Source organism: Labrus bergylta, chromosome 11 (assembly GCF_963930695.1).
Source record: "Labrus bergylta chromosome 11, fLabBer1.1, whole genome shotgun sequence".
Taxonomy (NCBI): Eukaryota; Metazoa; Chordata; class Actinopteri; order Labriformes; family Labridae; genus Labrus; species Labrus bergylta.
In genome coordinates, this window is record NC_089205.1 from 10,815,288 (window position 1) to 10,830,186 (window position 14,899).

At 38.8% G+C, this 14,899-nt stretch overlaps 1 protein-coding gene across 2 annotated transcripts in view; it reads right to left on the minus strand.

Moving 5' to 3' along the window:
• Positions 1–1,975: 1,975 nt before the first annotated feature.
• Positions 1,976–14,899, minus strand: part of LOC109990689 (cell adhesion molecule DSCAM-like) — a 107,444-nt gene continuing 94,520 nt past the window's right edge. The window contains exons 23-34 of one of the 2 annotated variants that reach the window (XM_065960244.1): positions 14,552–14,718; positions 14,163–14,261; positions 12,891–13,079; positions 12,178–12,468; positions 10,606–10,782; positions 10,421–10,451; positions 10,066–10,181; positions 9,747–9,911; positions 8,288–8,488; positions 7,637–7,939; positions 3,218–3,361; positions 1,976–3,178 (exon numbers count right to left, since the gene is read on the minus strand). In XM_065960244.1, coding sequence (XP_065816316.1) covers positions 2,820–3,178; positions 3,218–3,361; positions 7,637–7,939; positions 8,288–8,488; positions 9,747–9,911; positions 10,066–10,181; positions 10,421–10,451; positions 10,606–10,782; positions 12,178–12,468; positions 12,891–13,079; positions 14,163–14,261; positions 14,552–14,718 — 2,242 coding nt within the window. In that variant the 3' untranslated portion in view covers positions 1,976–2,819. Of the gene's footprint in view, positions 3,362–7,636; positions 7,940–8,287; positions 8,489–9,746; positions 9,912–10,065; positions 10,182–10,420; positions 10,452–10,605; positions 10,783–12,177; positions 12,469–12,890; positions 13,080–14,162; positions 14,262–14,551; positions 14,719–14,899 lie in introns of both variants that reach the window. The other variant, XM_020642872.3, reaches the window with a different exon arrangement.

Sequence of the window (14,899 nt, forward strand, 5' to 3'; positions counted from 1 at the left end):
AATTCACTTGTGCTCTGGGTGGTGTGCTCCTGCAAATGGCAGACACATTTGAACAGACTGTTGGGTTGCCCTTGATGTCTCTCTCTTCAGGTTGTCTTAAAAGGTTTTGTGCCAAAACATCTATTCCAGTTCAAAATCCACAAACTCGACCCTTGTTGACAGTGAATTGACTCAAACCATAACTACACAGCGCCATCTGCTGATAAAAAAAACAGAGCACAGCAGAGTTCATATTAACCAGTGAAACTTTTCTTTTTCTTTAAAAAAAGTTTTGTTGTGCAAGACAAATTAAACAAATACATAATCCTGTGAGTTTAAGATCAGTTTTAGTTTCATTTTGATATGAAAATAATTTCCCTTCTTACTTTGAGTAAAGGAATAAAAAAGTATAGTCTTTTCTCGGGTGCAGATAGATTGCCGTGTGCCATTCCCCACTCTCTCTCCCCGGTTTCCTACTCTATCTGCTGTCCAATCAAATAAAGGCAAAAAGCCTCACCACAAAAAAGACCTATCATCTTAGAAGTTCATTGACTTAACCTTTTCTCCCAAGTATTTACTAGTAAGTGTAAAGTTACTGTCCATTGTGTTGCAGCTCTTATGAGATACTGTTAAACAAGTAGTCTGACTTCATGAACCAAATCCTTATTTTGGTCCCTCTACGTCAAACATTGGATGCAACAGTTTAACTACTGTTTCCCAATTATGTCTTCAGTGCTTGCTGTGGGTCAGTGGTAGAGTTGGTGATCTCTCAACTGGAAGAGGGGTTCAATCCCCAGCTCCTGCAGTAACTTGTCAAAGTTTCCTTGGGCAAGACACGGAACCCTAAATTTCTCCCGCTGCTGCGTCAATGTGTATGAAGATTAGAAACTTCCCTTCGCAGCCATCGTTGTGAAAATGTGGTGCGAATCGGTAAGTATAGCCTCGGGATGAAAAGCGCTTTGAGTAGGCAGAAAGCTAAGCGCTACAGTATACAAGTTCAAGTCCTTTTACCAATTTACCATTTACACCCAGTATATCCTGCCTAGTTTGTTATTGTCTGTTGCTAATGTGTACTTTATGGGTTTCAAGCTGAGGCTGATAAAACCCTCACGTCCCTCTATATCCCACATAGTACATTATCTGATGAGTAACTTTTTAACTATTCACAATTGCCAGTAAATAAAACATTTCATCATAAACTACCCAGGAAGGGTAAGACTTCTTCCTCGTGACTTAATGTAGTTCTTGAATCGGAAGTTGTACATTTTTTAAATCTTGACACTTGGCATTGTAGTGAAAAGTTGCCTTCATTATATGTCAGTTCATATTTTGGATTATTTCAGCTATAACCCTCATAATTGGAAACAGATAGATTGGGCCTTGGTTATGTTATTTTTCAGATCAATCTGTGAAGAGGTTCCCAAATAAAGCAGTCCAAACACAAGTCTGAATTATCACAACATGATTCATGGCGTGGAATAAAATTGACTGTGCTACAAAAATCTGTTTTGTGTATGTTCTTACCTTTTCTTAAATATTGAATAATTTCACCTTATCTTGAGTCTTTATTCTCTTTTTTAATACGACTTTATATATAATATACAATGTAGACATGTTTTGCCTCATGTCTTACATTGTGGGAAGTGAGATACTACAAATACACTGCACTCAATCTGTTGCAATGGGCCGAATTTAGACTAAATGTTTTGAAACCACTGACTTACATTGTATCACATTACCATTATGTGATATCAACCACATGCATTTATTTTATTTTGATTCCTGGTAGTAAAGTAAACAGTTAATCAACTATTTTGTACTTGAGGCATCCATTTCAAGTCTTTTCAAAAAGATGTACAGTTTTCTATAAAATACACGCCTCAATGGACATGTTACAGGAATATATGTTCATAGAAATTTTGATGGAGGGAGAAAGAGAGGGCCAGTCAGGAACAGGGATGGATAATGGGCTTGAGCAACAAAAATCAAAGTCAGATGTGTGCAAACATGACTAAGGACTTTATTAACCAAATCAATTTCCCCATAATATCCACAAATAAAAGTGATCTCTTTATATATATTCACATTGTATAATTTCATAGTGAGACAAAATTCTCTTTTTTGGATTTTCCAGCCATTCCTATTAATTGTCATTTGATCAGTCGCCATGCAGTCAGAAAGGTTGAAAAACTTTGAGATTGGTCAGCATTGGCGGTCGGGTCCAACGTCACTCTTCATCTTCTTCTCAATATACTCTTTGTAGTGCTTACCCCCCCTCAGTTACCCAATCACAAATTTCATCACACTGCGACAATAAAATAAAAAATAAATTAAGAAAGCATTGTTCTCCTGTAGAGTGCTCCAAAGTCTTTCTCTCTTTCCTTCTTGTTTTTTTTAAAGATATTTTCTGTTTTTTTATAATAATAAAAGTAATAATAATAAGGACTATAATTGTCCATGATATAAATTTAATAGTTTGTTTTTCTTTCTCAAATTTTAAATAAATCATTTTGGCAATCCTCATATGTTGTCACTTTAAAATAAAATAATACTTAAGTAGAAAATAAAAACTGTGAGACAAAAGTTATTAGAACAGAAGCAAGGTTTGAGAGAATGAAAATTGTGAAAACAATAGAGAACAGTGAGAGAGGAAAGAAAGAAAAGAGTGAAAGAAAGAAAGACAGGCTCAAAGAAAAGCATCCACCTCAGACGCATGTCGGAAACGGCTCTATATACAACAATGTCTGTTGTGGAAACTGTCCATCTGTCTCTTGTCCTTCTTCCTCCAGTGTTTCTGCAGTAGTCCTGTTGTCTGAAGCAGATTGCTGTGTGTCCCAATGTTATACAAGAGTGTAAGACTTGGCATAGGGGTTGTTGCTCTGTTTCAGGTGTCCTCTTGAGTCCAGCAGAGACTCCTGGGATGTGCTGAGCTTGGCAGCCTGTGCTTGAGCTAGGTCTCCAGAGGAGGGGGCTTCTGCCCGGACCTCACCCCGAGCCTCTCCCCTCTCTCGGACCTCTCTGTGGGGCAGGGTGGAGGCAGTTCCTGGCTGCCACTGCTGCACCTCCCTGGGTGATGGCACTTCCATTGGGGTGGGCTCCATGGGAGGTGGCCTCTTCAGGGTACGGCTCCTCTGGGGTTCCAGACAGGTCTGGCCCATTGCTCCCCCTCCTCTTGTTTCCCCTGTGGCACCAGCACTAACTCCGCTTGCTCCTCCTCCTCCTCCTGCAGCTCCACCACCTCCTCCTCCTCCTCCTCCTCCTCCTGCAGTGTTGCTGCTGCCACTGCTGCTGCTGACCCCTCCACCTCGGGCTGCCAGTGGCACACCACGATTCAACAGGAAATCCATACGGAGGTAGGGTGGTAGATGAACCAGCTCTCCTCCTAAGAGGTAACACACAGAAGAGAAACAGGTGTTTAGGGTTGTTTTATAGAGCAGTGATAATCTGACATGTTCTTGGAAAATATACATTTTGGCTGATTTTTTTGTCCACTTTATGGCGATACAACAGGCTGTAAAGAAAGCAATGACACAAAATGACCTCATGGAAATTTTGTCAGATTAAAAAACAGTGATATTAAACTCAATGATATGGTTATTGAAGAAAGTAGAAAAAAATAACCACTAGTTTACTGTGGTCGTTCTATGTTTACATAATGGTATGATGGTGAACATTTTTTTGACAGTTGCATATTTATTAACCTGGCATACATGAAGATAAACTCGGAGACTTGGTCTCCCTTTCAAATATTGCCATGCCTCCTTCTAGTTCTGTTTTCTTCCAACTTGTGTTTTTAGTTGCTAAATATTTCACTATGTTCACCAGCACCCCCAACTTCTCCTGTTCACTGTTAGGTCCAGGGTTTCTGTAATATTCAAGTTTTAAAATCCTCATTGGATTGAGTGTTGACAGAGATCGTTTGTTTTCAGAATTGGTTTGACAATATAAATACTGCTGGTGGGTCAGCTCTTCCAGAGAGGGTCCTTTATTAAAATAGGAAGAGTTTATTTAAAACTGTAACCTTGCTGTTTTACCTAAAGAATATGACATTTAATTTGATGCTATTTCTGCTGAAATCTGTTCGCTCTTTACGTCTGTACATTTTTTGGAAGGACTGTAATCATGAAATTATTTTTGAAATCCATAATAAGTTTTCTCTTAAATATGAAAAAAAATAATTGAGAGAGGCAATAAAAATCTTATCCTGCCTTTATGCCAATTTCATATCCATAGGTTCAATTTTGTTTACATACTTTGCCTTTTTTCCCCAGCTTTAATCAAAGAAATGTAAATGTATATTTCTATTCTATCAAAAACATGTTATTATTTAGTTTATGTCTGTAATAACATTAATATAATGCCTTGATTCGCGGCATCTCACAGTTTTGTATTTTTTGCCTAAAGAGACAAATGGCATGCGATGAATGCAATAAAAAAGAACACACATTTCAGAGGACCAGAGATCTACAAACAAGTGTACAATGCATTGCTAAAATAACTAAAAAACACACTCTCCCACACACTCCAGACACAGAAGTTCATAGCGATAATGTGCACAAAAAAGGTTGAACGCACATCTCCTTGCACTTTCAGTTTAGAATGCAACTTTGGAAATGGATTTCTGTGTTCACAGGGAGAATGAATAATTTACTGTTTATTAATACGCTCTGTTAGTGCCAGTAGAGATGATAAATGATGTAGAGTATTAATTGAATTAAATATAGATACAATTGTTTCCATGAGAGCTAATTGTATTTTGAGAACCCATCAGACAATAATTGCAGACATACAGTGATGTGACCAAATTTGCAACCACAACACAACAGCAACTATTCTGCCCCATTAGTCTATGAAGTGTCTGTTTCATCTTCCACTCTGCACAGATGTGAAGGGAGATGTCTTAACATTATGTGACCTGTATGTGAATTCAGTGTGTGAATAAGCTGATGCTCCCTGTAGTGCTTTAATTATCAACACTGCTGTAGAAGTTTATGAGCAAAGTGTTGTTAAACAACCTTTGATTGGATAGGAGCATTTGAATTTCTTTTTATGAGACGCTAAAGAGGAATAGCTCAAAAACATAAACTGTTACTATTATGACTATTTATCAGTTAGTGGTTGTCACATAAAAAGATATGATGTAAAAAGAAAGAGATGCATTAGAAGCTGTCCCTTTTTGTGACGGACAGGTGAGGTCAGTCAAGGTCAGTGGGAAATAGAGACAGAGTTGGGGTATAGCTTTCTCCAGCTGCCAGTCAAAGTTGCCTCTGCACTGAGTCTGGGTTTCAAAAACGAACACTGTGATACACAGCATCAACTTTAGGTTACAGCACTTGCATTGACCTTGCAACCAGCCTGCTGTTTTAGTACACTACTTGCCCAGTCCCAAGCACTCTCTATACACAAATGTTTATGTGAAGTCTAAGCTATTGTAAAGAAAAACAAGCTCAGCTACCTAACAGCAAAGGCCATAACAACTGGATGCCAAATCCCCAATCAGTGTCAAAAAGGAAGAAAAACTACTAGGACAGCAATCCAAATTGCCATATTGCCAAATTGACATACAGATGTCTCTCTGCTAAAGTGAAGTTACAGCCATGTACTGTCACCACAGAAAAACAATTTAAGAAACACATTTTTAAATGAAGGACAAACATTGGTTTGAGCAGCCCTAATGTATCCCTATCTGTTCATTGATTTGAATACATAGAATTTGAACGCATCTAAAAAAAAGAACATAAAACCTCCAGTAGAGATTTTAAATAAATATTCATAGGGTTGTACAATTATTGCATTGTGCAATATCATACAATAACTGTAACAAATTGTCGATGTCAGTGAACTGTAGAAGTAGCTAGAGGCTTCACACTACACCAGATACTAGCACACAGCGGTGCTGCACCAGCCTTAAAGGTTAAGAGTCTGGTGTTTCACTGAGCAATCTCCACTGTGGAGGTGAAGTGTTGTTTTATAATAAGTGATCATCGGCCTAGATGAGGTTAACGGATAGCCTTTAGTTGCCCTCTCCCCTGCTGTACTACCAAAATGAGTCTGCTATCCAGTGGCTGAAACTTTAGAAGTGGATCAGATGGCCTACACTCTTCTGTCACACGAACACACACACACACACACACACACACACACACACACACACACACACACACACACACACACACACACACACACACACACACACACACACACACACACACACACACACACACACCTCCAGCAATGCTAATTATCAGCTTTCCCATACACCTCTAACAGGACAGCTCATGGGATGATGGATGATCACTGTACAGAAGTCAGGAAGAGGGCGTCTGTTTGAGTGTCTGTGCTTCTCTGTGAGCAGCAGCACATCCCACACCCTGCCAGAACTCGTAATCGATCTGCAGAGCGCTGTGGAGGTGCAGAGGGTCAAGTAAGGCAAGAACACAATCTGAGAGCAAAGCAGAGGGAAGCACAGCTTTTCTCAAATTGTAGATGTTGTAAAGTCATCAAGAAAGAACCTTCATGTTATTTACATTCTTGAATTATTCTCTTTTTTTTAAAAATAAAACACAAAAACTGTTTTATTACGTTAAAGGTATTTTCAATTGCAATTGAAAGAATTGCATTCAAATATCTTCATTATGATGAATGAAGGACTGAACTATTTATTTAAGGCTGAAAAAATGGAGGAAAACAAGAGTCTACTGCCACAGAATTTCTGACTCTTAAACACAATGTGTTGTGAAATGCTGTAACAAGAATTAACAGTATGTTACAGCAGTCAAGATTGAGTTAGAGATGATCAAAATTAAAAGAGAAAATGTTCATGGTGACAATAGACATTTCTTTTTCGAAAACAGTTAACTGAAGTTCTTCCACAGCCATCAAATGAATGAATCTGTCAGGTACTTAGTTGCAACCTAATTATAAAATAAATACTCAAATTAATAGACTTCATCTTTGCCATTTTGATTCCCATGAGAAAACAGATAAGAAGGTTAAAGTCTGCTAATGGATTACAGAAAAAGGATCTAAAGAGTTGTTATCCTGTTTCTTTGATAAAAATGCTTAAACTAAAAGTGTTTTCAAATGATTACAATACATGTACTTCTCCCCTTTCACTGAAATGTAATGTTATACAAAACTGTATTCAGTCCAATTGGATTACGCTAATGGAACCAATTGAATAAAACTGAAATGTATCGGTTGAGTTCATGTTGATGTTGCTACAAAGGCAGAATAAAAAAGCAAGAGGCGAAAAACTATGAAAAAACTTTATCCTTTACCTGCTGATGTAAAAACAAAGGTGAGAGAGTTGTAAATGACTGCAAACAAACTGAACTATGGTTACATTTAAACAAAAGATTTGATTTCTATCTGCTTCAATTCTAGAAAAGTCAAATGAAACCTTCAAATAAACAGGACATAAGACCACCGCCTCACTGTAACTTTATGGTGTTTCTCTTTTCTTTTGACAATTATATTCCACAGAATGTTCTGAAAACTAAAGAAACATCTTTTACAACTATAGCTGCAGGAATCATAAATTGGTTTTGCTGGGTAAATTAGAGAAGTAGATCATGATTTTTGAAAGGCAAAGGGGCGGCTCAGTGATTGTAAGGGCAACACAAGGTAAAAGGCTTCGTGGGATCCACTTCCTTACCAGGTCTGTGCGCCTTGGGCACGGCCATGTTCATGACCCGACTGACATCCTGAGGTTTGGGCGGCGAAGCGGTAAAGCGGCAGATGCCTGACTCAGACGGTGTGCTGGAGGTCAGGCTGTCAGTGTAGTCATTGGTCCCTGCTGTCATCTGTTCTGATGAAGTGTCGGAGATGAAGCATTCAGTGATGGTGAACTTGGCGTGGCGAAGCTGTTCCTCCATCTTGGCATGCTCGTAGGCTCTGGCCAGTTCCTCATAGGTGGAGGACGCACTCTCTGTTGATACCATGCTGCTCCGTGCACGATCTGACAAATAACCGTTACACAAGTTGAAGTGTTGTTATAAGAATAAAATAGACAGTTAAGCACGCTGTTTTATTACAGTAAATGTCTGGATAAAGAAAGGGTAGATTCATATAGTATAGTATATCATAAGTATTTCTTAAAACCGGGCCAATATGTGCCATCGTTTTCAAATAGAAAAACTGCCGTCAGTATATTTTAGATTTCAAAGATGCCAATGTAAAAGCCATACAGATTGTCTTAACACTCTCACATCAGCAACATGAATTCTGTAACAATCTCCAAATTGCGATTACACGAAGCTCCCTGGAAAAGTGTGACAGTAAAACTTTCCATGCTGCTGTACTCAACCTGTATCCTGGGAGGGGCTGACGCTGTAGCTGTCACTCTCCTTGTCTACAGATCCAGTGGCGCGTGGTGTTGGGAGTCTCCAGTCAGTGGTCAGGGTGTGCGAGGAGCTGGTGGGGTGTGGCCGGTTCAGGGTCCACTGGCTAGCATAGCGGCTTCTTGCTGCGGCAGGTCCAGCTTTGGCAGTGCGTCTGGCAGTGGGATCTGGTGAGAAAAGAATAGAGCGTTAAACAGCTGCTACATTCTTGAAGAATAATCTACTTAGGCCGATTGCTTTGAATTACCATCGACTAAAACTTAATTCTAACTGGATCATTTTCCAGTTAAAACCAAGAAAATGTTCAATCAAGAATTCAATGAATGCCTTAAAATGGATATTACTTAATTGCAAAATGCATTCTTTCAAGCGTACCTTCCATAATTTAACCTCGCTATTGAAAATAAATTGTACTTCTTTATTATGTTGTCAACAAACGAATGAGCAGCAGTATCAAATTATTTCACCTCTAATCTGAATGTGCCTGTCCCTGTATTCAGGTCAGCACTTAGGTCAAACTGGACAGTTCAAGCAGGGCGATCAGGTAAGCACATGTCAAGAAGATGCAGGGAGATTGCTGATCCTCATCAGTACTGCTTCAGCGGAGTTCAAACAGCAGAAGCCTGGAGGTTGCTCTACAGCTTTGTTATAACTTCTTTAAGGTGGCTAAACATGTTGTTCATGGCAGTTTACAGTAAAGCTAAGACATGATGAAAAATGTTTTGCCTTGCATTTAATTTAGCTTAAAGGATGCAACTTTTTATGCAACTTTTTGATCCAGTAGATGTCGCACTTGTGCACAAGCATGAAACCAAAACAACTCCAGCCGCACTTTTGCTTTAGCATGCTAATGCTAGCGCTCTTTAGTTTGCTCGTGGCTTCACACCGCATGTAAACTTACACGAAATGACCGTGATCTAAAAACGCTTACATGACATTCAAATAAGCAGTGAGTACAGTATGTTATTCTTCTTTTCTCTAGTCCCTCAATCAAACAACTTTTATAAGCAAGGGGACGAGCCGGCCGGCCGTCTTGTCCATGTAAACACGGTGTAGATGCAGACAGCGGGACTCGATTGTCACACTCATTGTAGACAGTCATGACTCACAGACTTATTTTCAGAGCATATACTTGATTTCTTCTATATTTATGTGTAAAATGTTGCACATTTAGTCTTTAATGTCCAATGAAATGCCATGAGCAGTGTTTACACTTTATGGTGCTGAGGACAATTTCCTTTAAAGTGACACAAGCCTCCAAAAATATTACTATGCAGTTTCAAAATAAATCTAAGAAGAGAAAGATTCATTGCTGATGAGTAAACTATTAAAAGCACACATTTTTTCAACATTGTGGTTTGATTAGTAACACAAGAAAAGCAGCAGTAAAATTAGTAGTAAAGGAAATAAATGTTGAGCACTGACGGTGGTGGGACTCACTGGTTCCTGGCCTGGCATCAGACACGTCCACCAGTGGTCCAGTGGCCTGAGACAGAGACTGATAGTGGACTGTGTGGGTCACGGTTGATGATTTTTGCTTATTTGTCTCCCCAAAGTCGTTGTCTGTCAACAGCACAGTGGACCTGTCATCTAGAGAAAAAAAACATCACAGAGAAAGGTAATAACAGAAGAGCAGGAAGGAAGACAAGGGAAATAAAACAGGAGGAAAAAATGCGGGGACAGTCAATCATCAACATCATGGATATGGTGACTGATGAAAACAAAGCCTAACTTCAAGTCTTACCGATTGTCTCCATGGTGTCTCTCTCCTCGATAAGGAGCTGTGCTCTGGGGATGTCGATGTGCATTCTCAATGTCTGCTGCTGCTTGTTCACTGTGTCTGGAGTCCGAGTATTCTTACTGAGGTCATAAATGAGAAATATTCATTACTTTTCAGCTGCCTGATTTTGCACTGTATTGCATAAATGCTTATCCAATTCTATTAAAGTTGAAAAGTAGCTGTAAGAACGCAAGAACGCAAAACGGATTGCCTATCCTTTGAGCACTTTATTAGATTTTTGTTTATAGGAATTGTAACTCTAGCATATCGCTGTGATTTATGTTTGTGAGAAGTGTAAATGAAATTTATGCTTACATACCTCATCAGCATTTCTGCCAGGCTTTTGGCATCTGTGAAGTCAGCAAAGGGGTAGTTAAAACCAGAATAATACTTTCAGAGTTGATTAACTACAACAGCAGAAATGTGTTGACACTATGCTTGATTATTGGATGTGTATGAGCTGCTACAAATAAAAAACAAATGATTATGTGATCTTCAACATACCTCTGAGTCTCTTGAGCCTCTGCTCCCTCCTTCTCCTCTTTAGCACCATAAGCATTATAAAGACCAGTACAGCTACCACCAGAACAGAGGTGATGGTCACCACCATCTTCAGACCTCCACTGCCTGACATGTTGTCCGAGACAGGATCCCCTGTCTTCAGCAATGGAGGAATGGTACCTTGAAAATAATTATGAAAAAACATTTACTGAGGTTCAGACATCAAGAGCTGTATCTTACATGTGTGTGAAGTTTCTTGTTCTAAATCCACTCTGATCCTGTATTTGATCATGTCTATAAACCTCTCTCTTTCAGCCCCTCTCAAAACAGACTGTTTCTGTGTCTGTAGCTTTAAATGTAAATGAGCTATGTCTGACCATACCAAACACCTAACTGTCACCCTCCTGGAGGAGGAGTAACTGCCCTTTGTGATGTCATGAAGGGAAAATCTCCAAATGACCTGTTTGAGCACACATACTAGTGGTAGAAAAACATGGTGAGGTGGATTTGTCATAATATGTGACCTTTAAAGTTAAGGTATTAAAAAACGTTTTTATTCATGATACCTTTGTTTTTAAAAAATCCCTACTGTGCAACACCAAAGTAAAAATGTAAAAAAAAAGTTCCCTGTAAAGCAAAGGCTGTAATACATGTACGGTAATGCCACACAGCCAAAGGCAGAAAAAAATAATTAAAAGACTAATTTGTAATGAATTCAAACACTTTTGTTTACATTGCTTGATATTTTGGTGTTCATATGAAATGGTTCCCTAACTGCATAAATCAATATGCACAAGCTGTCACACAAAAACATACTGACAGGCAGCTTACACATCCCAGCAAAAACATAAATTAATAAATAGTTTTGAGTGCTTACAGAGCTGTCACTACCTCCTATCCCCTTTTTACAGCTAATACATTCTTAATACCAACACAATCTCTGGCACAAGGCGAACAAAGCTACAAAATGGTCTGTGGAGCTTGTGAATACTGTCATCACTGAGCTTATCCGTCAGAATACATATCAGTTTGCTCAAAAGGATGACAAAACTGTCTTTTCATGTATGCTCTTAAAGGACATACTGTACTGTATATTAGGCAGACCTGAGTGGGCCGTAATGACACTGCTGTCAATTAACAGTCACAATAAAGGGTGAAACATTGTTTTGGATGTTGAAATTCTAAAAAAAGTCTTCTTCCCTTTGTGCTAAACACTTCTTGTACTGACAGTGTTGATGTTGAGGTGACAGAAAAAGATGCCCTTTTCAAGCTTGGGTGCTCAGCTACCTTAACTGCGTAGTTATACCTTTAACTTGATGGAATCTATCATCAAACAATACAAAAGAAGAAACACTTCTTATTTCTTTTTTGATTGTTTTACATGTTTTTCCCTCCAACATTGTTAATGTTGTCTGTTTGGTAATTATAATGATACATTTGGCCATATTTGTTGTAAGTATAAACTGTAAATTATTACAGGATCAATGGGTTGCTAGCATTGCTTCCAATCCATTCTCATCCATTGAACCTCTATATTTGTGCAACTCTGTGACACTCAGTATAATCCAAACTCACTTCCATCAGCATTGAGAGTAGCAAAAGTGACCCTTTTTTCTGCTGAGCCGGCGCTGTTGGTGACCTTCATCTGCAGTTCATACCAGGTCGCCTCCTGCAAGTCATACAGGATGTAGCTCTTGGTCAGCGATGTGCGTTGGGCAGTGGTCCAGGTGGCTGAGTCAACAGCTCTGTACTCAAGTATGAAGGAGGTGATTGGACAGCCTCCGTTGTTCCAGCCAACCAGGTTGAGCCTAGCCCTGGTTGAGTTAATGCTGGTGAAGAGTTCATGTTCTTTGGCAAATTGTGGTTCTGAAAAGAAAGAGAAAAAAATCATTGATAATACCAATTCAAGATCATTTTTAGGAAAAAAAATGTGACAGTTAAACAAAAGTAAGAATTATGGGGACAAACAAAGTGTCAGTTAATATCGAATTATTGTCAGAAAGCACCAGGTAATTAAAGTTTCAAAAATGAACTTTTTGCACCTGTAATTGAATAGATTTTTTTGTGTATTACAGGAGTTCTGAGTTCTGAGTTTTTAAAATCAATGAAAAACAAAATCCCATGTCTTCAAATGTCAGCTGTAGGAATTAAAATATTTCCTTCTGTACTTCTATTCTACCTCCATAGATATATGTGGAGAATGTAAATAAATATAGGACAACATGACGACTAAAAGCTGTTGCTTTAAATGATCTGAGAACAGGGCTCATTCAGGCAGCACCCGATACCTTTTCCATGGGTCTTAGCTTCAATGATCTCACTGATGCGCCCAGGTCCCACTGCATTCTGGGCTGTTAGAGTGAATTTGTACCATGTGCCACATTTCAGGTTCTCTAGACGGTATGAACGTTCACTGGGGCTGATGGGAAAGCTGCCCCATTGTTCGCTGTTGTCCTCTGAGTGTTGCAGGATGTAACCTGCGGAAAGCCAACGATGAAAGGATGAGAGAGGGAAAAATATGGGCAACAAAATATTTTTTAAAGCAATTACCATAGTTAATTAGTCGAAACAGAAAGCCTTATTTAAAATCTACAGTATAACCCTGAGGTTGTAAATCAAAATTCAAATTCAGTTCCTTTGTACAAGTTTGTGCAAAAATCATTTTCTTCATTTTCCTAATGGAGAGATGCATACTTCAAATTATGAATTACCTTTTCAACTGATTCAGAAATAAATGCATTAAATAATCTTAATTATTTTTCTTCTTTTTGCTTGAAAGGAAAATGATCAGTGCCAATTCATAAATATAATAAAAATGAATAAGTGCTTTAACACAAAAAGTGTGCTTATCTCACAACTGTAACTGTAGTCAGCCTTCCACAGGACTACAGGCATGTTTGTTCGCTTTGAATGTTGTATTTTTCGCCATTTTTGTCAAATTATTAAGTTACAGTTATTGGGAGGAGAGTGTTGTGGTTAAAGTCACAAAGGGACGAGGGAGTCAACATTGACTTCACTGCAAGCCAGGCTAAAAATAGATGACTGTAAGCTTAGGTATGTTTATTTTGGTGATGGATGACACTGTGAGCAAAGAAGCAAAACAAATACCAAAGAAAGGGGGGCCCGGGGAAAGCTTTTATAGTAAACACAACTCCAAAGACAGTAGCCCAATGATCAGGAGCAATGATGAATCACCAAAAATAATCTCACTGTGATTTTGCTTTCTCAAAGATGGAGGGCTTTAATCTTCTACTTAAACAGACCTAATCTTCCTTACTGATTCTTAAATCTACCTTTATGGACGTGAGTATTCTGCCTGATAACCAGATAAGGAGAAAAAGGAGCAAAAAAGGAGTTCTACCTGGTAAAAGGAGGAGGTGACACTGGTTATTGTAGGAGCACATTTAAAAAAAAAAAAAAGTGTTTTTATACAAAGGATAACGGATGTAGTGAAAGTCTTTTTGTGTTTGTGCACATTACATTTAGTCATCATGACACTTTAAGCTGTTCTGATTCAAATACATTTGTTGTAAGTGCTTCTGCCATTGCAGTGCTCTCACCTCTTATGGAGCTCCCTCCATTGTCCCCAGGTATCCATGACAATGTGATTGATGTGGTGGTTGTCTTGGTTACTGTGAGGCGTGGCTGGTCAGGAGGGACTGAGGGCAATAAATAATAATTGCATGGTTAGTGTCTACAACAGCTTTGTCTCTGCTTATAAACATATGGTGCCCCCTATTGGAGATTCCACTGGCCAAGATTGAGGAGAGAGCAGACAGTGTTGTACTTTGAGATCTGAGGGGATGAGAAAAGTTATATAACCTAGCAGCTGTTCAAGCCCTAAGCCCATGTACCCTTTAATTTCTTTCAAACTTGCTATGTTCATCCTGATAAAGAAATAAACCATTGAAACAGTATGAACATTACTGTGATTTCGGTTTCCGCTCACCTTGGACCTGCAGGTTGAGTGTGATCTCATCTGACCCCCAGTTGTTGCTGGCTACACAGCTGTAGTTCCCAGAATCCTCTGCCTTCACTGTGCGGATAATAAAGCTGCCATTGCCATGAACACTACGACGACCATCCACAAGGACAGGTGTAGGGGTTCCATTTGTGCTGGACAAAGAGAGAAACAAGGCTGGGCAAATGAATTCTGTAGGCAGTGATGACCAATGCCTACATGATTATAATAATCATAATAACGATAGATTGAATTTAAACAGTGCCCTTCAAGGGACCCAAGTACTCTAATGACATGCATAAAATATCTGTAGTAAACAATAATTAATTTTATACG